The 21947-nt window shown below is 36.2% G+C and overlaps 1 protein-coding gene across 1 annotated transcript; it reads left to right on the top strand.

The window, feature by feature from the left end:
* The first annotated feature begins 5723 nt into the window (after window positions 1-5723).
* On the top strand, window positions 5724-20584 carry ASIC5 (acid sensing ion channel subunit family member 5). The gene is made up of 10 exons (XM_062574820.1): window positions 5724-5763; window positions 9004-9310; window positions 10864-11095; window positions 12226-12348; window positions 13310-13459; window positions 14502-14649; window positions 15705-15761; window positions 17897-18065; window positions 19724-19815; window positions 20385-20584. Exons 1-10 carry the CDS (start codon window positions 5724-5726, stop codon window positions 20582-20584), a joined length of 1518 nt encoding a protein of 505 aa, XP_062430804.1.
* The last annotated feature ends 1363 nt before the right edge of the window (window positions 20585-21947 follow it).

Consider the following 21947-nt stretch of genomic DNA (forward strand, 5'->3'; position numbering starts at 1 on the left):
TTTCATAAATACAGCTGGAGCCAAGGGTCCACAAAATAAGTTCTTTCTGTGTGTTGCTCTAAATCTAAAACATTAGCATGGAGAGGAGAGATGAGTAAGAATGACCCTCTGCTCCCATGAATCCAGCAACAAACCACTTCTCCTATTAATTTAGAAGTGACCTGTTCACCTAAGCCGCATCTCAAGTTATCCTACATGAAATCTGTTATGGAGAAAAAAATGCACATACAAATAGTTTGGACATTGCCATCCTTTTTCTGCTCAAGCTCTCACTTCAGTTACAAAATCATCCCAGATCAATTTTGATGTGTTTTCCCAAGGTTCATTAATTCAAACAAAGTTCTTGGAGACCCTCTGACTACAGGCAAGTGACATTTGAAGCTTCCCACAGCTGTTATCGCAGAATTAAAATCATAGCTTGTGAGAAATAACTGTACTATAGCTTTAATAGTTCCAGGCACCCTTTTCTGCACCTGTTTTAACTCCACTGTGTCCTTTTTGGGGTGAAGCATTCAAAAGGCATAACTCTAACTGATGGGTCGATATGTTACTTCCATAAAATTACAGTGATGAAAGAATACATCTCTTGGACCACAAAAGCGCAAATGTAATAGTGAAATGCAAGAGCAAACAGTACGGCAGCTACTGGTAGGGGGTTCTGTCAACAAGACGCATCTCAAAATGTTCCTGGAACATCATCATTACCATGTTTTTAGAAAACAATTCAAAGACAACTTAAGTTCAAGCCTATACATTATGTAATGTCCTGAACTGAAACAATTTTCCAAAAAAAGCTTTCTAGAACTTAAAATGTTTTTTTTTTCCTTTTTTATAAATTGGTAATTATGTTGGTGGAACCGCATCTGACCATTAATTTGTATTTACCATAGGCTCAATCCAGCACACTACTTCTAGATATCCTTGTTTGTCTTTCTTCTCATTACTTATTGCATAACTGAAGCACCTAGCAGCCTAAGCCAGAAATTCACTGTACTATGTACTAGTTGTTATACAAGCACAGAACAAAGTCACTTCCCCGGTCAGTTTAATGATATAATTATAACACAAGAGATAGGTGAATTAAGACACATAAAGTGAAAAGGGATTTGACACCAAAACCTCAGTTCAGGGAGTATCTCATGATTTTCAAAACTATCTTTAACCAGCATTTGGAGTTAACAGTCTCTTTCAAGAAAAAATAAAATTTAGTAACTCAAGGCTTAAATAAACAAGTTTGAAGTTGATGCAATATTAAAAATCCAATCAGACATTTGTATTTAGGGGGAGGAACAGAGCTCAAGGTCTTCCAAACTACAAACAAAGAGAAGAGATAGTGCTGCAAGTATTTTTTTTAATACTGTATTTGTTCTACTTCTTAAATACAAAGAACTGTGTCATCACTTCTCAATGTACGTTTAACTTCCATTAGCGTTTCACATGTCCCAGCACAATCTCCCTCTGCTGTCTGCCATCTGTGGCCCTGTAGAATGGAGCAGAAATCTTTCATATTACTCAGTATCTGGCCCTGTTAGTCAGAATGCTGGGATTAAGTCTCCCACCCCAAACTTTACTTAAAAAGGAACTCATATTACCATCAATTCCTCCTACTTCTTTCTTAGTATGTAGCACTACATATACAGTATTTTCTTAATATACAGCACTCATCACATCTGGGCTTTCACTTGTCTGCTAGCTGCACTCTGGTGGTCAAGGATCCAAGCCTGCTCTCTGAATTGGGCCAGAGAGCAATTTATCTTCTTCAGATCCTGATTGATAATTATTTCCAGGGTATGGAGAAAATGTTCCTTCACTGTTATTAACAAAACTTCCTCCTTTCATCAGGGAAACGAACCAATATCAACAAAACTAATAAAATTAAGAAAAACAACAAATTTTGAATACAGGTAAGAATACATAGGCTGCCACAGAGTTCTCCCAAGGCAAATCTTTCCTCTTTTAACACTCAGCAGCCACATATTGCAAGGTTCAACTCTTTAGTACAGGAAGGTTGTTGTTTTCCCCTCCTAAATACATTAATGCTGCTTATGAGTATGGTGCAGCAAAATCACAAGCTGGAGCCAAAAGCTACTCCCACCCCTTCACGTGGCTGAATATGTGCTGCGGTTTACTCCATGGTACAGTTGGCCAGCAGGCACGAGGGGCTGGCTCAGTACAATCTCTGATAACAATTTACTAATCTGATGCTATTCAGTATTACGGCTCAGATGATGAAATAGACTGTGTGCATCTTAAACTGACAAATTAGAAGAGCCTGGAAGGTATTATAGCATGTTGGCAGGAGAGACTAGAATTCAAAATGATCTTAATGCATTGAAGCAATGCACTGAAATAAATAATGTGTCATTTCAGTGAAGCAGTACTTTGAACATAAGCAGGGATAATCAAACTACCAAAAAAGAAAATTTTCACAGATGATCTGGATATTTCAGTCAATCAAAAATAATATGTTAAGCAACAAAAAGCAAAACAGTGAAAAGAACAAAAGTTACACCAAAACTTAAAAATGCAGGGTTTCCATGCTGTGTGGAAACATCCCTGTTCATCCACTATCAGAAAGGACTTGTCTGCTCAAGTATGCCCCGGCACCACTCTTCAAGAAAGCTGAACACCACTTGGCAAGAGATCAGAGGAGAATAGCAAAAATAACAAATGTTCCCTGTAGAAAATATCACCTTTTAAGAGAGACAGAAAGAATTATATCTGAACTGTGTAACTTGCAGAAGACCGTGGAGAAAAGCTGACAGTCCTCCTTCAAAGAGAAGGCTGATAAACGATTCTCCACGTACAGAGGGACAGGAAAAGAAGTAACAGGCTTAAATTAGAGTGAAGTAATAAGCTTAAATTAGAGTAAGATAAAACAGTCCTCAGAAATCAAAAAAAATTCTAGTAGCTTTAGAAAACTAGATATTTTGACAAAAGCTTGTAATTCCTTCAGGCATAGCTCAAAACAGAGAGACAGACCCAAAGAGTCTTTGGACCCGCTTTGAGCCCATTTTCTGCAGCTCCCTTCCCTTGGGGACTCGAGCAGCATACCTGCTTTGAAGGAAGGAGCAAGACGGAGGCTTCCTTTCACTATTAGTTACCATTTGCCACATATCCCAGTATCTTCCACAAAATGGCAAAGACAATGCATTGGCACAGTCCAGGCGGTGGTTACTCACTTTTTTTCTTTGCCATTTTCCTTTTTTTTACTAGTATTTTATGTATGAATTAAATAACTGCAGTTCTGTATTTTAGTAAATGCTCTTATTTGCATTACTTTCTCTGTCTTAAAAGGAGATATTTGAACAGGTTCTACTAAAAATGGGAACTAGGCAAAGCATTGTAAGAGGCATTAATACCTAGAAACCACTTACAGAGCCTTATATGGTGCAACAGAAGTTGGAAGGAAACACTTGCAGGCTTTCTGAAGAAAAAAAATCCCCAAAAAGCTAAATATGTACCAAATACATATATATAAGAATTCCTACCAGATATTTTGTTGTAAGCAGGTTATAAATATACAAGTTTATCAGAAACACTTGTCTCAGCAAATAGCTATACAGTTATGTTGGCTACAGACTTTTTTTTTTTTTTTTAAAGTCAGCACCAGAGGAAAAGAATTGAAAAGTACTGAAGACCGACTTCAAAAAAACATTTATATAATTTTGTCGTGGCTACCTCTGTCACCAGCTGGTTTTCTTCTCCTTTACTTTTGCACATTGATAAGATTCCCTCTCAGTCTTGTCTTCTCCAGGCTGAGCAGTTCCAGCTCTCTCACCGTTTCCTCATATGAGAGATGCTCCCTCACCATTTTAGTAGTTCTCTGTTGGACTCACTCCAGTAGCACCATGTCTCTCTTGTACTGGGGAGCCCAGAACTGGGCACAGTACTCCAGATATGGGCTCTCCAAGGCTGAGTAAAGAGGAAGAAATATGGAGGAGATCCATAATCTGTAAGCTGTTTCTGCAAACTGTTTGGGAAAGATGAAAATATACTACTGAGAATTCATTCTGCAAGTTACTCACTTAACAGATTTTGTATCTGGACTAGTGGGAGGAGGAAAAGGGGAGCTGTCACTTACAGGGTCGTTTTGTAGGCTCTGATGCAGGTTGACCACACAAGACAGTTACTTTTCGCCCCCTAGTGTTCGCTTAAGAATAAACCAATGTAAAACAACCATAAATAGAAATGAAAATATATATTTCTTTTTGCAAAAAACAGCCACAGAAAATAAGGCAAGTTAGTCTGATATTTTAAATAAACATAAAAGCTCTGTTTAAGAGGTTAGAAGTGAAGAGTGTTTATCAATTGAATATTTGAAAAAAGACACTAAGATGAATCATAATTGGCCTGTAGAGAGCAGCTTACACTTTGTAATTCTTTAATCATATGCACATTACAGTATAAAAGACCAATATAATATTCCTTTAAGAAGACAGGCAACACTGTTGCTGTTGCCTGGTACTATGAATTAGGATGTTTTATTTTAATATGAATCAACAGATCTGCAAATAAACGCTCAGTAGCATGTTAGATATGGTTGAACAACATACAGATACTGAAAAACAGTTTACTTTTAAGTACTTTTCTGCCTGAGTGAACACAACTGCTGCTTGGAGCTTGCATCAGCAGAGAGCCTCACCTGTGAGCTGTTCCTAGTATATCTTACAAAAGTAAGAGATTTCCAAGAAATCTGGTGTAGAAATCCATTGCGTGTCACACTGGAATGACTAAATAGAGTTCAGTGCTTCAACTAGATTATTGTAGCTTGAAAATAGCCAGAAAATAGTCACTAAACAACTGGATAGTGAGGTGATGAAGGGCCAAGCTAACTTACCTAGAAACTATGGTCATTAAACTGGACCATTACTAAGAGAATGAATAAATGAAATGAAGAAGTGGTCCCCAAATTCCCACCACCTGCAGAGCAGAGAGATGATACAAAATTTTCTGGATCTTCCTAAAAGGAAGGATCAAGCACATCCCAGGCCCATTTTTTTAAATATTTCCCTGTTGCCTTTTATTAGACACTTGGTTCTTTCCTTGAAACAAATTTCAAACATTGTCATACCACATGTGTAAAACAAGATCAGCCCCACACTTCTTCATAAGCAGTTGAGGGAACAAGAGACTCTGCACGTGTCTTGATCCTCACCCACTGGGTTAGTTCTCAGTAATAACAGTTCATTTTTGTGGGCTAAACCCCACAAAAACGTTAAATATGGAGCTGGCTATGAAGGCAGCTATTCAAAGCATGGGGGAACAGCTGCATTCTGCTGATGGCAGACATTCATGGCCTTCAGGGCAAGATGGGCTCCTTATCTATTAAAGACAATTTGTTCAGTTCTAAACAGCACAATATTTCAGTGAACACAACTGGTCCTTCTAAAAGAAAAGAAAAAATATGAAAGAAAGTCATTTGCAAGGTAAGGTAATGTACAAGACAGGCTAGATTTATTGGTATAATATTATATGCATTTGAAATATATATAAATACGTACCTCTGATCCTGCCATAAAGCTAATCTTCTCTCTTATTTTGCAGCCCATGTTACTTAAAGGCAAAACATAGCAACCTTGGCAGGTAAATTGCCCAGTATTATGTGTCATCGAGTATCACCTCCCATTTAGTTTTCTATAAAAGCCATTACCTAGCAGTGACCACAGTGATAAGGCAGCTTAGCATATCCATTCCTTCCTTACTGAAACAAGCACAGCCTCATGGAGCAACTTGGGAGATTCATTCGACTAAATGCTAAAGGTATGTAAGCAGACACTAGAGCGAATTACCAAAAGTTTTACTTATGTTTACACTTTTTTTTAATAGAATTGACAATCAGAATGAGAAAAGATGTCTCCTTTCTTTTGTAACCTTGTCCAAAAATAGCAGTAGTGTACATTTTTAGGATATAAAGATGGAGGTAAGAAAGAAAGCTTGTAGAGAAAATGTTATACTTACGGAGTGAATGTCTGCAGCTATTGCTCCTTTATGCATTTAGAAAACTAACACAGCTTTAACTAGGCAATGCCTTTTCTGAATGATATCATACTTCAACGATTTTTAGATTCAGACAAGAAAGAAATTGTGACTCTATCTAGACTAATTAACCCTTACACAGACACAGGTCACACAGGACCTCCCTGAATTAACTCCTTACAGATAAGAGCTCTGGCTGAGCTTGAATGTGTTTGTTAAAAAGCCATTCGCTAATATTTCCATAGTGAAGATATGATGACAATTAAACACTGGAAATGCGAAAAAGAAATACGTATTTTGTTTCTAATAAGAAAGAACTTAACTTCCAGTTCTCTTCACTGAGTCTTTTTACCTTTTCTTTATCTTTTTTTTTTTGCCACTACATCAAAAAGCCTTATTATTGCCTGTTTCCTATATAAGTAGTTATAGATGGTGATCGAATACTTGCTAAGTGAAAAGAACCTTCTGTACCCCCAATTTCTTCACATTCAGCTTACAGTGCTAACATTAAAGCTAGAGTGTCAATTTTTGAAGTTGTTATATAAACTCTTATTTCCAGCCACATATCTCTGGTTATTTACCACAGAAATTTATTTCCCCTCTAACTACATTGAATTGGGAAATTAAGTTCATCTGATTAATCATCACAGTTCTCAGGGCTTCTCCAGGAATCAATGCTTCCTGAGACAAAGTATGTGCTGCCTATCCTGAACTTAGTATGGTCTACCTTATTTGTTCTTGGATGCATATTTTGTATTTGGCTATATTGAGATATGTGGTTTGCTCCTGGACCTGGAGTCGTCTCATTAGTCCCCTTCTTATTTCCCTCCTTACCTATAAATCCTTTAACCTTTGGAATCTTTACAATTTTTTTTCATTCACCTCTTTGATACAAATCTACTAGCTAGTGATTTTTGATTTTTATCGTTCTCTTACGCAGCACAACCTGTACAGAAGGAATACATACAAATAGCACTTTCTCTGGGAAAAAAGGTTTGATTTGGTTACAGTCTCATGTTAAAGTTTACAGGCAGCAGATGCAGACACATGCTAGGAAGGTACTTTTCTCCGCTGTTATTCAGGAAACATGCAAAGTGCTTGTCTCACTGCATACACTCTGAAAAGAGAGTAGCCTAAAAATGCCACTTATCTCAAATAAAGCAGACACAGAAATCCAGTGCATTAGCCAGATGTCCTTTTAGCTAACCCTCTTGAACACTACTAAGAGATTGTACCAGTGGGTTATGTAGGTTCCCCCTGAACTTTATGCATTTATTTTTGTTTAAGTTCCAGTTTTGTAATTCCTGGAAATAAGAATGGCTACCATAAATAAAAACCTGCAAACTAAAAACTTAACTTGTATTTAGAAATAGCCTGAGAGGTCATTGCTGAAGTCATCATTCAATGACACTGTGAAGTCATTCTAATTCTTTGAAGTCATTGCTAATTTTAAAAGAACCAGAATGAGGTCAAAGATGGATGATTTAAAAAATTGCACCTTTAGGTCCTGAAAATAGTTGCTAGCATGTATATCTGGCAACAACAGAACATAAAACTCTACCTATTCTTCTGGGCCAACATTTTAGTCTGCATAGAAAACGACTCTTGACCATGTCCCCTTTACTCCTGTGTTATGGACAAAATCACACATGGCTTAACAGTTTCGCAAAAGGATTCAGTAGTCATTAGAACTAGAAGAGAAACCTTTCAAGAGTTTTCCAGCAGAAAGAGCCATTTGACAGTAAAAAGGTGGCACAGTAATTCATACTAGTATTGACAAAAACTTTCATATAAATCTTTAAAAAAGAAACAACACAAAGAAAATACTTTCCTATCAGAAACATTTTGAAAACAGAAATATCTGAGGTTTAATTCTCACGGTCCGGAGAGAGGCCAAAGCAATGTCCCAGAGTGTTGATGTGTTCACTACAGCTTTGGCAGGTGGCTTTCACATCCCTTTGTTCCTTTGTCCAACTAAGCAGCCTGAAGCAAGTTATTTGGTCTCATAAAGGGTATATTCTCTTCCTACAACACAGGTCAGACTATTCAATCTATTTTTGGGTTAAAACCAGAAAAGCCGGGGAGGCATTTTTCTTGCTTTTAAAAGCAGGTCTAAATCATTTATTTTCAGACCTCAAATACCGATGTCTGGCAAACTTTTGTTAAGTTACTATTCTATAGACTTTTAGTGACTGAATAGAGTAGAGGATAACAATCTATAAGTGAAGCACTTTGCAAAAAGCTGGGTACAATCATGATCAGATACAGGGAAGGCCTTATAAAATTTCCCTTGGTTGGATGTTTTATGGTCCCAGATCTCACAAGATCATTCACCAACAAACTGCATTTGGCTACATTTGATTACTGATTGTATTCATTATTGATTATATTCATTATTGTTGTAGATCTTAACCTTAGATTTATTTATTTTTATAACATTAGTTTGAAGAAAGTCAGGGATAAATGAAAATTGAAAACATTCCTACTGCAAAGGTATGGAATTAGACTAATACAAACCTAAAGAAAAGGGAGTAGGTCTCCCTTCAAACTTGTACCCTTTTAAATTGTATCGAGAAACTTTCAATAATGAAAAAGTGAAATTCTGAAAAAGATATCGTTCCCTTTTTATCTTACTTCTGAAAGCATTTAAAAAGGACCAGGCCTTTAATAGGATATCACTGAAAGCAGCAGATGCTTAGCTTTTTATAATGGTTCACAGCATCCTGCAGTTTTAGATCAGAGGTACATCAAATCCCAGTCTTTTCCATAAAAATGAAACTATTCTTTTAAATTAATAGGCTGTACTTAACATACTGAAAGGTTTAGTCTTCAGGCAGCATTGAGCTAATCCTAGCACACAGCACTTCCAGAGCTCTAGCACATCCTTAGAAGCAAGTTTACTACTTAAAGAGACTATTTACAACTGTTATAAACTGCTCCCCAGTGTCGGAATTACATACACATTCCCAAGTGCCATTTAAATGCTAATTTAAAAGATGCGTTTTCATCTCATTCAATCTAAAGGATTACTGGAAAAGACACGATTGTACTTAATAAAGAAGCTGCTGCCATATTTGGAAGACAGAAAAAAGTACCATCAAGAGTTTGCCTCATCCACTTCGTTTCATGGAGTGCATAATATTGTCCAAACGCAGAGCAAGACACGCAAAGTGCTGTGGCTGTTAGTAGTCATGGGCTCCCTTGCCATTGTCATCTGGCAAATCTGCAATCGTTTCATCTATTACTTCAGCTGGCCAACCACAACATCAGTTAATGTTCAGTATGTGGAAAATGTTGAATTTCCCGCTGTGACTTTTTGCAACCTGAACAGGTAATAGCTACTTTTGTTGTTCACTTTTGAGAGGCAACAAGTCTTTACCTGACAACTATAAAATAGTTAGAGTCCACCTCCGCTTTAAACAAATCACACAAAACAAGAAAACGTGGCTTTAAGGGGTGTGTGTTCCACACAGCTGTGCAAGAGATTTAACAGGAGAATCAGGGGAGAGCAGTTGATTCTAATCTTCCCCCTCCTTCAGATAAACAATTGCACTGTAGATCTGTAAGTGAGACTAAGTCACTACTTTTCAAAGAGTAAGTTGGAGCAGAAAAGCCTCTCTGCTGTTCTTCTTCTTCATAAACCATATTAAACATGAGTGCTTCTACAATGCAACCATGGGACAGCTACATCAAAGTTAAAAGCCAAGATCTGCAAATAGAGAAGCTCAAATAGAAACCTTATGTAAATGTAGAAATGTTATGCAAAGCAGCTGGCTCTTTCAGAGATGCTCAGCCTTTACAGTTCCAGCTGATGTCAGTGGAATTTGCGGAAGAGAAGCATTTGGCATGCCTGAAAGTCATGTATCTAACCAGAATCTTCACTACCGGTTTCTATATTTGAAGATACTGGCCATGCTTCAAATACTTTTAAAGTAACATAACAAACCTACTACATGCTTTTTAGAGCAAATATATAATCTAGGAACAGTTTTAGAAATATAGACCTTTTATTCATGTTGTTTCATCAGGAACAATAAGTTTTGTTATCATCTACCTTCTGCTGGCAGAATCAGTCAGAAGTCCAATTTTCAAATATCTGGAGCCTTTCTGCTTTACTTTTGTTCCTTCCAATTGCCCTGCATAAAGCCATCATGGGTTATGTTGCAGAGCATCTACTGCAGATGGAAGCCCCTCCTGAGTACAGTGGCTGTATATTATAAAAATCTCACAGTTCTTGTAACTATAGCTGCAGCACATTGTAAGTAAACAGGCACCTACTGAGCATGGCAGCTGTCAGCTTAAGTGACAATTAAGTGACAATTTTCTTCCACATCCATCTGTTCATGCTGTGCTTATTCTTTCTTCCTGTTTAGTAACCAGTTACTTGTTGGCAGAACAACATCAAAGAGGCACAGAGTATAGTGCCTTAGTAAACTAGGTGCATGCAAATACTGCAAATCTACCGACAAATCAGTTTTCTGATTAATGGAACACAGTCTTTTTTCAAGGAACAGCCCCCTCAGCTAGTTTCCTACGTGTCAATGCAGTTGCTCAGCTCCTCTTCAGTTCTACAAAGCCAGGTTTTGGCTTCTGCAGATGGCCCATCTATGTTTTTTATAACAACCACACAGAGTAAAAATGTTGCTAATATAATTGACCAGAATTGCCGCAGGAGGGGGTCCTTTCTGTGTTTTAAGGTATAGAAAATTCCTCGTTCCTAGAAATGGAGACTGTATTGCTTATTCATGTCGTAGGGAATATGGTGGACAAGAATCAGATATAGTCTGAGAGCAGACAACGAACGAATCATGTCACGATTTGGCAAATAGAGCACTGTGATCAGTCCTATAACTCTGCAGAACTCTTTCTTCTTCCTGCTGACAGGTTTCAAGCTCATGCAGTAACCAATCTTCGAATCATTTATTTTCTGTGGAGCATCGTCTCTGGAGTTCTCCAAGAAATTGCTATGAAAGATAATTTTTCTCAAGAGCTAAATGATTTCCTTACTGGAAACCAGAACTTCAGCATTAAAGAGTTCACAAGGGAAAATGGGTTTTATCTCAACAGGAGCACATTGCTAGAATGTGAATTTTTTGGAAAGCCGTGTTACCCAGAGGTAAATATTTTTCCTTTTTACTAGAGCAGTAGCATGGAGGGGAAAGGGGATATATTTTTGTCACTCAACTTTAGACAGCTAATTTGGTCAGCTGCTTTCCCTGATTTCCTTTGCATAAATAGAGAGAAAAGCTCATCACCCTGCAGAGACTGCCTGAGCTGTAAAGTGGGATTTCAATCTAAATTGCTCTCTACCTACCTATTGTCTCTTCTGCATAAACGTCAGCCCTTATAAACTGCAATGCCTCCAGGCTTTATCCAGCAGCATTTTCTGTAAATGGCCTATAACTAAGATCAGTTTGAATGGAGTTTTTGCAAAACACAATTGCATGGTTGCACTCAGTTAATGGAATTATTTTTGTTCTTTAGAAGTCTAGAATAGTTAATTGTATGCAGAACCTACAAGATTTTTAAAATGTGGAATTGAATACAGCCCATCTTTGGGAATTTTGGACAATAACCAAAAACCAGGATCCTCCCATTTTTACATCTGTTCTTACATAAAGTATTTTCCAACTCAAACAGAACAAGTAAACAGAAAAATCAGGTTTATATTCTTTTCGGTTAATCCAAACTTTAAACATGCTGTCCTGTCTAAAATTAGGCTTTGATGAGTTCCCTTAACTGAAAAGATACATTAGTACCTAATGGCTAAAACTTTAAAGCAGTCAGATGCAATTATATTAGCAAATGTTTTCAGTTAAATATCCAGGTGTTTTTTGGTGCAGGTATTGTACATCTTGCACTTTCATCTACAATATGACAATTCCTTTTGAAATGAAGTCTTCACTAAACATCTACTGAAGAAATTAAACAAGTTGTTTTCCACTATATAATTTCTATAGAATGTAACAGGTATAAAAAAGCAGAACAGGATCTCATTAAATGATTCTGAACAGCCTAGAGCTATTAATAAACAATTTGAAATTATCCTTTAGATTTCTAGAGTTCCATTCTTACAGAAAGGCATGAAATCCTTTTGAAATTTCCATCAGTTACCACTTTTCTAAATGTAACATTTCTTCCTTTGAAAAAAAAAAAAAAAAACCACATATCTTACACTATGACTCACTAATGTAATTTTAAGTGATCTTCCCGTATTTTATTCTTCCCTATATTCCTTTTTTGAAGGATTTTGAACACGTTTTCACTGAATATGGAAACTGCTTTACTTTTAATCACAATGATCTTCCAGAAAAGAGAAGAGTGAGTGTATCTGGACGAGGTTTAAGTTTACTTTTTGATGTCAAACAGGTATAGTCATCCTAATAATTCTATGCATGTGGTAGTTTATAGATTAGTAGATTTTTACACATGCCTACAGAATTTCATGTGCAGACTTCTATTTCAAGACTATTTCTTTCCGATTGAGAGGGGATTTTAGAGGAAAGATACAATTCTAGTTTAAAAATTTGAGATGAATATTGACTCTGTACTCAGCTAAATTCTGCTGAAAATTGCAAATGAGTGTAAAAATAGCAATAATACAACTCACTTATAATTGAAACACATCATTAGAGCTGTAAAATAATTTAATGTAAGTGCTTCAGGAAAACATCATTTAATTTTAAATAAAGGCCAAGTAGAGAAGATCACATGGAGCCAATTTCTACCTACCAAATGTTGGTTTCGGTAGCAGCTCTAAGTACTTGATGCCAGCTAAGATCTGATCTTGGCACTGCAAGTAGCTTCTCATGTTATTAAGATTGTCTTTGACCAACAGAAAACACAGACAATTCAGGGAATATCACCTATGAGTTTAGGGAAGAAAACTAAGATCTAGAGTGGTAAAATGAGTCATTCAGTTTGACTCTCTAGGAATCATAAGAGACAGGAGTGACAGGTTCTGCAGGTGGTAATGGAAAGTCCGCTGAAACATGAGAGAGACCTGCAAGTAAAAGGAATAGATCTCCAAGTTATGAATCATCGTTGGTCTATGCCTTCTTTCTTTTGAAGGTGGAAGATAACAGAAGGAAGAAAAAAGCCAACAGTTTAAAATAATTAGAAGGAAATCCAACTAGGAATGCAACAAAGGAAATTCAAGTCAGTTTGGTTTTACACCCTTCTCTAAATTGCCAAAGATGTAACTGGAGATTTTAAATCAGAAAAACAAAACAAACAAACAAAAAAACAGCATTGTACCCTTTTAAATATAGCTAAAGCCTCAGATGATAAACAAAGACAATGCAATTTTAAATAATTCTTTTTGTATCAGGCGCAATTCACTGATGACCCTTCCCTTGGTTATATTGATGCTGGTATAACTTATGTTATCCATTCACCCAAAGATCTTCCACGCTTTGATGGTTTAGGTTTATCAACACCAGTTGGCATGCATGCACAGGTCGCAATCCGCCAGCTGAAGGTAAGGATTTTCTCCATCAGGCAGTAAGTAAAGACTTTCTCTTATTCTATTCTGAAGTAGGGTGATTATTGAGAGATTTTGGAAATTAAAATATTTATACCACAGTCACTCCTGAGAATAACATTTTCTCCAGCTAAATTACTGCTTTTTCCCAGATATCAGTGGTCTTCATAATCTGTTTTACTAAAGTCAGTCTTTCTTATCTAACATCTTACAAACTCACTGCCATCTAATGCTACAAGAATATCATTACAAGGATACTACAATAGTTGTCCAACAACATATTCTATTACTATTGAAGTCATACTGGAGAAAGACAAATTACCTACTATATTAGAGCCTAGACTGTGCTATAACAGCATCTAGAAGAGCAGGTATTGCTTTTGTCTTAGACAAAGAACATTTTCTCTAGAAATAATAAGATGTTACCAGGCTGCTGTTTTGACATAAAGACAACCAGCTTCCAAACAACACAACTTTTCCATATTTGTATTCCATTCATGACCAACACTGGTATATCTGAAAAATGCACTCTTCACACACTGTTCAAGACGTGACTCCAGTTCAGCTGTTTTTCCTCAAGCCTAATCACAAACACTTAAGACTAGAACATAAGTTCCCATTCTATCTTGTCCTGTCAAATCTGAAATCAATACATATATGTATTTTCAAATATGAGGAACAGACAGCTACTTATAGAAGGCATAATTTTTTTTTCTATATATTTAATTCTCAATTTCAGAATGAAGCTGGTGTGGCTCAGCTGGCTGAACTGTTTTTAAGGGTATTCGTGATGTTGCTCATTCTTGATATCAGGACTTTGAAGTTCTGACATGCAGGTTAAAGTGAGCTCTGCTTCCTCATGGAATCCTACAGAGGCAGACTACTCTAGTGAACTAGGCTAACTCATAGGCACCTATTTTTGCCATGTAAGAAAGGAAATGATTTTTAAAATAACTCCAAAAGCACAAACTGTAATTGCCCACAATTAAATCAGAAAATAGAGACAGAAATTATATCTTCTGCTACTATTGTCCTACAGACAATTATTCAAGAATACCCGTGGGGAGAGTGCAAGCCTGATATTAAACTTCAACACCACAAGATTTATAGTACTTACGGATGTTTGCAGGAATGCAAGGCCCGGTACATACAAGACTGGTGTGGCTGTCTACCATTCATTCTTCCAGGTATTTTTCAGGAATATCATATTATCCTAAACTGTTTTAAAGATTATCTTGCTAGCACACCTCACCTATATTTAAAGACTATAAAATGATCTAAATGCTACATAGGATAGTATAGGAGTGATTATACATAGTGTTCACCAAAACCTGCTATTCACAAATCTTAACATTTTTGGAGATATTAACCTACTTGACACTAAAGGAATATTCCTTAACTTGGGTTACAGTTCACTATTATTTCCATCAGTCACTCTAATAAGTGGCCTGACTTAACTTTAAATACTTCATTAGGAATTTGTTTCTCTATTTCTGCATATTTGCTTGCAGAGATCTTTTTAGGGCAATGAGTGATTGTTATTACATCATTCTAAGTGATTTATTCCAAAAACAAGCTTTACTGGCACACAGGCAACCCTAATTCTTTTGCAAATGTTTTAAGGATGGTGACTAGTTTCAAAATTGTGGTGACGATGTGCTTGTGAGGAAAATTAGAGAGCCTATCATTTAAACAAAAACACCTTTATCAGGTATCTTGGCATGGCAAAAGGGCTAAAGGGCTAAGCAATATTTCCATGCAAGGAGATAATCTGGGGTGAAAACTTAGACCATCTGAAATTCAAAAGTTTTGCCATTGGCTCAGGGTGCTATCTTACCCTTAAAGTTTCCAAACAATTCTTGCATGATGTTTTGAACTACCATTGAAACACACGGAGTGTAATCCTATATACCATCCCCCTACTTTTTTATTATTATTATTTCCATAAGGAAAGACAGAAATTTCTTGCCTAACACAAAGAGTGAGCCACCAACTTGAAGGTAGTTGTGGCTGGCACATGTAGTAAAGATATTTGTTCCAGCAACAAACCTCGTAGTTTGTTCTATTCTCTTTTTTACCCTATGTATCCCTTTTGGTGCTATTGTGCCAGACTGAACTGTTTTCCCAGTATAAAATTAGAAGTATGAAGTGGTATGATGAATTTACTCTTCAGTTTAGCACAAGTAGAGCTAAGAGCTAGATTGTTAATTTATGCTCCTAAAGGTATTTGTTTACTTTTAAGGAAATGGAACTGAATGTGATATACAGAAGTTTTACAGTTGTGTTTATCCTGCACTCTGTAAGTAATAATTTCATATTCATATTTGCTAAGCCAACTCCAAATAGTAGAAGTTATCTATCAATTAAAACCAAACACTGAAAGTAGTGCTGAAATGAAGCACATCACAATTAATTTAAAATTCTGACAATAGAGACTGGACAGGGCATTAAATAAGTGCCAGTTAAAAACAGATAATAATTCATGTTAGTCAAATACTTCAAAACTGAAGATGTAAAATTAATTTTCACTTATCAAAACTCTTGCTTGCATCCTTCATTCTTCATGGTGTCATCCTTTTGGCTCCAATGTTCTACTCTTTTTGCTCATGACAGAAATATGAATAGCACAGTAATAAGAGATTTGTTAACAGGTGGAAAATCTAACTCAAAACCACTAGGCTTCAAGCTTCTCCCTTTTAAAAATTAAAACGGATTATATGCTTTCAAAATGCTATACATGTAATTCATTTGCACAGGTAAATAATCTGCACACAGTAGATATGAAATTTTAAGTCATTACAGCAGGCTTTCTGGAAAATATTGAAAACGATGATCTGAGGTGTAACTTCTTATGAACTTACTTTAGAAAAATCTCCTTTTTAACTGTTTTGGATCCTGTTACGTAATGTGACTTTCCCTTCCCAAAGGAATGAATGCTTAAAGAAAACAAAAAGATTAACACTTTGGCATTTTTTGGTTTTTGCTTTTTTGGATTATGTGTATGCAATATTCAAGCAAAATATATTACTATGAACCATAATTATTTTTCTTGTGGCTCCGTTAGAAGAATTAATTCCATTAAGTTCATATTCTTCTATAATCATGATCTTTGATAGTCTGTCACTGTGGAAATAGATATACTCCTTAACCTATATTCTGTGATCAAGTTTCACAGGAACCACCAAGCAGCAAATCAAAAATCCCCCCCACATGCTGCTGAGGGTGACTAGGTCACACGCTTGGAGTTGGATCCCAGAAGGAACTGGTGTGTTACAGTGCTGTACCTGGTGTGCCTCGCACAATACCCCGAGCTCAGGTGTCTGGTCCCCACGCTCCCAGGTTAGGTGCTTAGTCTCCTTTTACAGAGCAGGAAAGGTTAGACACCTATCCACCTGAGCAAGCCAATAAGGTCTACAGGTGGTTAGAGTGTTTATTTTAGGCTAAAGGGCCTGTTATCTAGGCTAGAAAACCTACAACCCCAACATCCCTGGAGAGCACCTCAAATCACCAAGCAACAGGCTGAGCTACCTCTTCCCCACTGGACAGTTATTCTGATTTGCAAAAAGGGAAACCCACACTTGGAGGGAACAAGCAGAGCCACAGCCACCCCGCCAGCACAAATAAAATATTGCAACCAGGAGGTTATGGAACTTACCTCGGCTTTTGGTTCCAGTTTCTGCTTCAGGGAGCAGTTATATCTTCGACATAAAACAGGTAACATAAACAGAAAGAGAAGTGTTGAAGCTAGACCAGCTTATTCTACATGAATTTTGTCCAGCTTTTGCAGATTTCTATAATGCTTCTTCAGTTAGAGCATCTGACTTGACAGAGGAGTCATTCCTCAGTTTCTTGAGCAGCCAGACCTGCAGAGTTTTGGGACTTCTGCTTGGTATTTGGAAAAAACAAAAGGATCCTTCTGAGACATCTCAAGTCCAGTTATCAAAATAGGAGTGCACTCTAAATGAGTAAAGTGAGCTTAGCGTATCAAAATCTTTATGTAGTTATCAGACAATGGTAAAATACAACATGTAAAACATTAACTGTGTTCTGGGAGCCATTTCTGTGCACAGAAAGGAGCTAGGTAAATGTCAAGCCATGAAGACTAAGGGAGTGAGATATGTAATTGAAAGGCTAGCACAGAACATGGAAAGTCATCTCTTACCCTACTGTTTAACAGTAAATGAGAAATAACACACATGTAAAACTCTAATAAAGCCAAGCAGAGTTGCAGGTGCTGAATTTCTTTGAAAAAAAAGACCAAAGATCCCAAGCCTTATTACTGTGCATCAGTTTCCCAAATGCCAGTTACAAATACATTCCTAAAGACAACTTGCTCCATGTATCTATTAAAGTCATTTTATAAATTTAAAAAAAATGTTTTAAAGCTGTGTGCTTTCAGAAGTATTACCTAAATTCTTTCTCCTGAAATTTCAGATGAAATAGAGCTAGAGGGATTATGCACAGTAGGAACCCACAATTCCACTTGCCCTGTCCCATGTGAAGAAACAGATTATCCTACCACTGTCACCTACTCAAGTTTTGCAGGAGAAAAAGCCGTAAGATTTATTTCTACAAAGCTGAAGAAAAGCCCAGAATACATCAGGTAATCTCACTTAATATTATGCCTATTAAAGAATATGATCAATTACTTTTTAAATGTGCTAATGGAATATATGATATAAATGTGACCTATAAAAAGAGGTGTTCTTGTGGTATTAATATGTTGTCTGTGAGATGAAATAATCTCAGACAAAACTGGTTAGGTTTTTTATATATTAAGGTATATCTAAAATATATATAGATAAATTTAAGACTTGTCAATGTCATAAAATAGCTACCCCAGTTAAAAAAAAAAAAAAAAAAAAAAAAAAAAAAAAAGGTTCTTAATTAGCTTTCCTGTCACTGATCTCCTAAAACATTAGCTTTTGGAACACTACTGCTATTAAGAATAAAGAAAGAGTAGGGTTATCAGATATTCACCATCCACCTGAGCAATCCATCAATAGACAAGACTGAGATAGACAAGACTGAGATCTTAATCCTTTCACAACTGAAGTTAGTGAATAACCCAAATCAGGGAATATATCAAGATCACGAAAATTCAATCCATTATTATATGAAAATATATTAAGCCTTTGAGAACATTTAACCTTTATTGATTACTTTACTGTCTGTAAACATCATGCGCAACCCAGCCGTTATTCAATTTAGCAAGCAAAAATACAGAACATTCTTCCGTTACCAAGTTTTACCCAATAGGAATTATGCCAGCATATTAATGAGTACATATTCTGAACTATAAAACATGGAGACCTATTGATTTCTGAAGATGTAAAAAGGAAAAAGTTAACTATTTACCACCTTATTCGATCACATCACTAGCAACTCATTATATAGGAAGCTTTATTAATAGAATCTATTAAGTAGGAAGCTTTATTAATAGAATCTATTAAAACATAATTATTTTTATTACCAAATGTTACCTGAATTTTAGAATTTTCACTTAAAGAGATGGAAGTGACCATTTTTTGACTTCATTTTCAGCAAACAGTGTTAACAAACTCTACTAACACTACAGAAAAACAATCACTTCTTTTACTCTTTAATTTTGTGAAAACAGTTTCTGTGGCAGTTTTATTCCACAACAGTTATGTTTATTTTCTATTCAGTGGTTGTGCAGATTCATAGAGATGAGCTCTCTATTCATCTGAATAATTCCACAGGTCTTGCTTCAGCAGAGATTTACATTCTCTTCCACTTTGCAGCATGTAAGAATAAAATTAAGTAAGAAAGGCTATTGGCAGGAGATAAAACTGAACACCTGAGTACAGGACAAGAGGTCTTCTGCATAAAAACTCCCACTGAAATCAGGAGAATTAATATGCAGTTGTACATAAGCAAAAGTGGTAGACGCTGGACCAAAGATACTGTACTCAGCATTGTATCTGCTGTAGTTAGGGATGATTAACACTTCCGCTTCTTATCTCTAAGACCCTGAAAAAGCTGGGGTTTGCCTCACAAAGTAAAACCAGACTAAGTCACTCTTTAACACAAAATGAAGTTCTCCTCCTCCAATAAGCTCCTTTTGTAAGTTATTAGGACCTGTTCTTCAGTCACCTAACTGATTTTTGCAGCTTTAATCTCATTGTTCTTTAAAAGACACCATCACACTCCATGAACTCCCTTCATGCTAACAAAAGGTGATAAATAGGAACTGTGATCCTGACTGTCTCAAGTAATACTGTTTGTATTTGTCATTAGGCAGAATCTTGTGCATATTGACATTAAATATCATGATCTAAACTACAAGATGACACAGCAACAGAAGGCCTTGACTGTACCTGAGTTGCTTGGTGAGTGTTATTTAGTATTTATTTATTGTTGATTAATAATTAAACTAAAAAAGCAAACCTTTTTTTTTTTTTTTTTTTTTATTTGCTCCCCCTGCCTCTAATGGCAATAATCACACACTTGCCCCATGCTCATTTTTGAAAGTCTCCTGCTCTTCCATTAATGGCTAGCAAAATGAGCAATAGCGGAGACTAAGCATTAAGCTTTGCACTCATTTGTGGCTCTACACTATATAGAGCTATAAGAGTAGTGAAGTTCAAGGGATTTGGAGGGGAAAGAGTGAAAGAGGGGAGGAGAAGTAAGAGGAAGGTTAAAGATGTAGAAGTAGGAAATATGTTAAGTACATGCTCCGCAGTAGGATTTGTTGTGTTGTACTTGCTTTTTTTTAGAATTTTAATAAATATGTTAACCTTCTCTTACAAACATTCTTAAGAATATTAATTCTGTTTTCTCAAAGTGATGAATTATGTACATTGAATTTATTTAGCTCTTGAACCCAGCAGAGTTTTGTTTGCTTGCTAGACTAAACCAAATGCTTAGGATGACGTTTGTTTATTTCCTTCTATTATAGCTGATGTAGGTGGCCAACTTGGATTGTTTTGTGGTGCCAGTATGATTACAATCATAGAACTCCTTGAGTATATTTTCACTAACTTCTGCTGGATGTGCATCTTTCTTCTATTGAAAGCGCCTGAAATGCCTCAATGGAATATTCCAGCCCAGAACCAGCCAACGCACAAGGAAGAAAAGAAGGGAATACAAGAATGTTAGTGGCTTGTAGAAGCACAAAACTAATTGTTTCTGCACCCGCCTTTCCTTTTTTTAAGATACAAAAGAGACAGTAATATCTTCCATTGTTCCCTTCCCTGTACCCCTTATCCTTCCTGCTTCTCTTACTGCCTTGTACTATTTATCTCTGGTAAATAAGCTTAAAGAATGAACTTTGGAAAGTCTCACTTTCTCTCTCTTGTAAATAAAAATGTAATCTTTACCTAATTTTTTAAAAAAGATTTAATAGTGTTTTTTAAATAGCGTAGCAAGTGATACTGACAGACAATGCAATGTTGCATCTCTGCCACAGTTTAAAACTTCTATATTTTGAGCGAGGAGAAATAGTTCTCCTGCGAGATGAACATACAACAAGTTGCTTAACCTGCAGTAAAAGTACAGAATTGCTACAGTAAAAAAAGCAGATACCATATTAGCCACAAACGTTTTGCTACTAATGTACCATTTTCAAATGTTCTAATGAAGGATATTGTAGCTTTGCCTATTGGAATTAGAAGTGTGTCTAATAACAGTAACTTCTAGAGTATATTGTCTGTTTGTCTGAAATATATCCAAAAAAAAGAAAAGAAAAAAAACCCTCATGAGTCTGCCTACTACTATAAATAAAAAAATGAGAAATCTAGAGCATCTGAGTAGATGGCAAGACAGAAAACATGCTCCCTTTTATTATTTTTAATAAGCATCAAAAATTGTATAAATATGTTGCAGACTTGTAACCGAATTGCTGAAAATGTTATTTCATTAAGATCATGAAGCTATTGACCTCACATTTTATAAAGATTCTGTTGATTGAGTTTTTCATTACTGGAAGCAATAAAACTTCCAGATGACTCAGTGGGATTGAGCAACATAATTTCAGTGTTTACGGTTGTGAAAGGGGATGATAAAGATTAAAGGTTTTATCCAAGTATTACTAATAATCAGTAAGAATAAGAATTTCCTTGCTTTAGTGCTAAATCAGACTTCCTGAATGGTTATTCTTTTAAAACTGTTCAGAAAAGCTGCTCTGTTTTCCTACATCTGTATGAGCTTATGGAGCAGTAGTGGTTCAGATTCTTATGACTCTAGAGAAGACTTTGGTCACTAAATAAGCTTCTAAAAATACGTAAAAATGTAGTGCTAATAGACATCCTTCACTCCCCCCCCCCAACACACACACACTAAAGCCCATAAAACAAATGTGTACTAAGGACTGATGCTCAGCAAGCATCATAACCATTTAAAATTGTGAAAGTTAATAGGGTAGGATAATTTCACTTTATACAGTACGTATCATTGTCTAGCATAAGCATCTGAAAATGGTTCTGAACAAATCCATGCTTTCCAGAGTCTCCTGCCAGAGTCT

The sequence above is a fragment of the Rhea pennata genome, chromosome 4, assembly GCF_028389875.1.
Source record: "Rhea pennata isolate bPtePen1 chromosome 4, bPtePen1.pri, whole genome shotgun sequence".
In the NCBI taxonomy this organism is placed as follows: Eukaryota; Metazoa; Chordata; class Aves; order Rheiformes; family Rheidae; genus Rhea; species Rhea pennata.

What these genes read in the sequence shown, in the direction of transcription:
- ASIC5 (XM_062574820.1), top strand. Translation starts at nt 5,724, where the DNA reads ATGGAGCAACTTGGGAGATTCATTCGACTAAATGCTAAAG. An exon ending in ACTTTTTGCAACCTGAACAG is followed by an intron (nt 9,311 to 10,863) that starts GTAATAGCTACT and finishes TCCTGCTGACAG; the next exon opens with GTTTCAAGCTCATGCAGTAA. An exon ending in TACTTTTTGATGTCAAACAG is followed by an intron (nt 12,349 to 13,309) that starts GTATAGTCATCC and finishes TTTTTGTATCAG; the next exon opens with GCGCAATTCACTGATGACCC.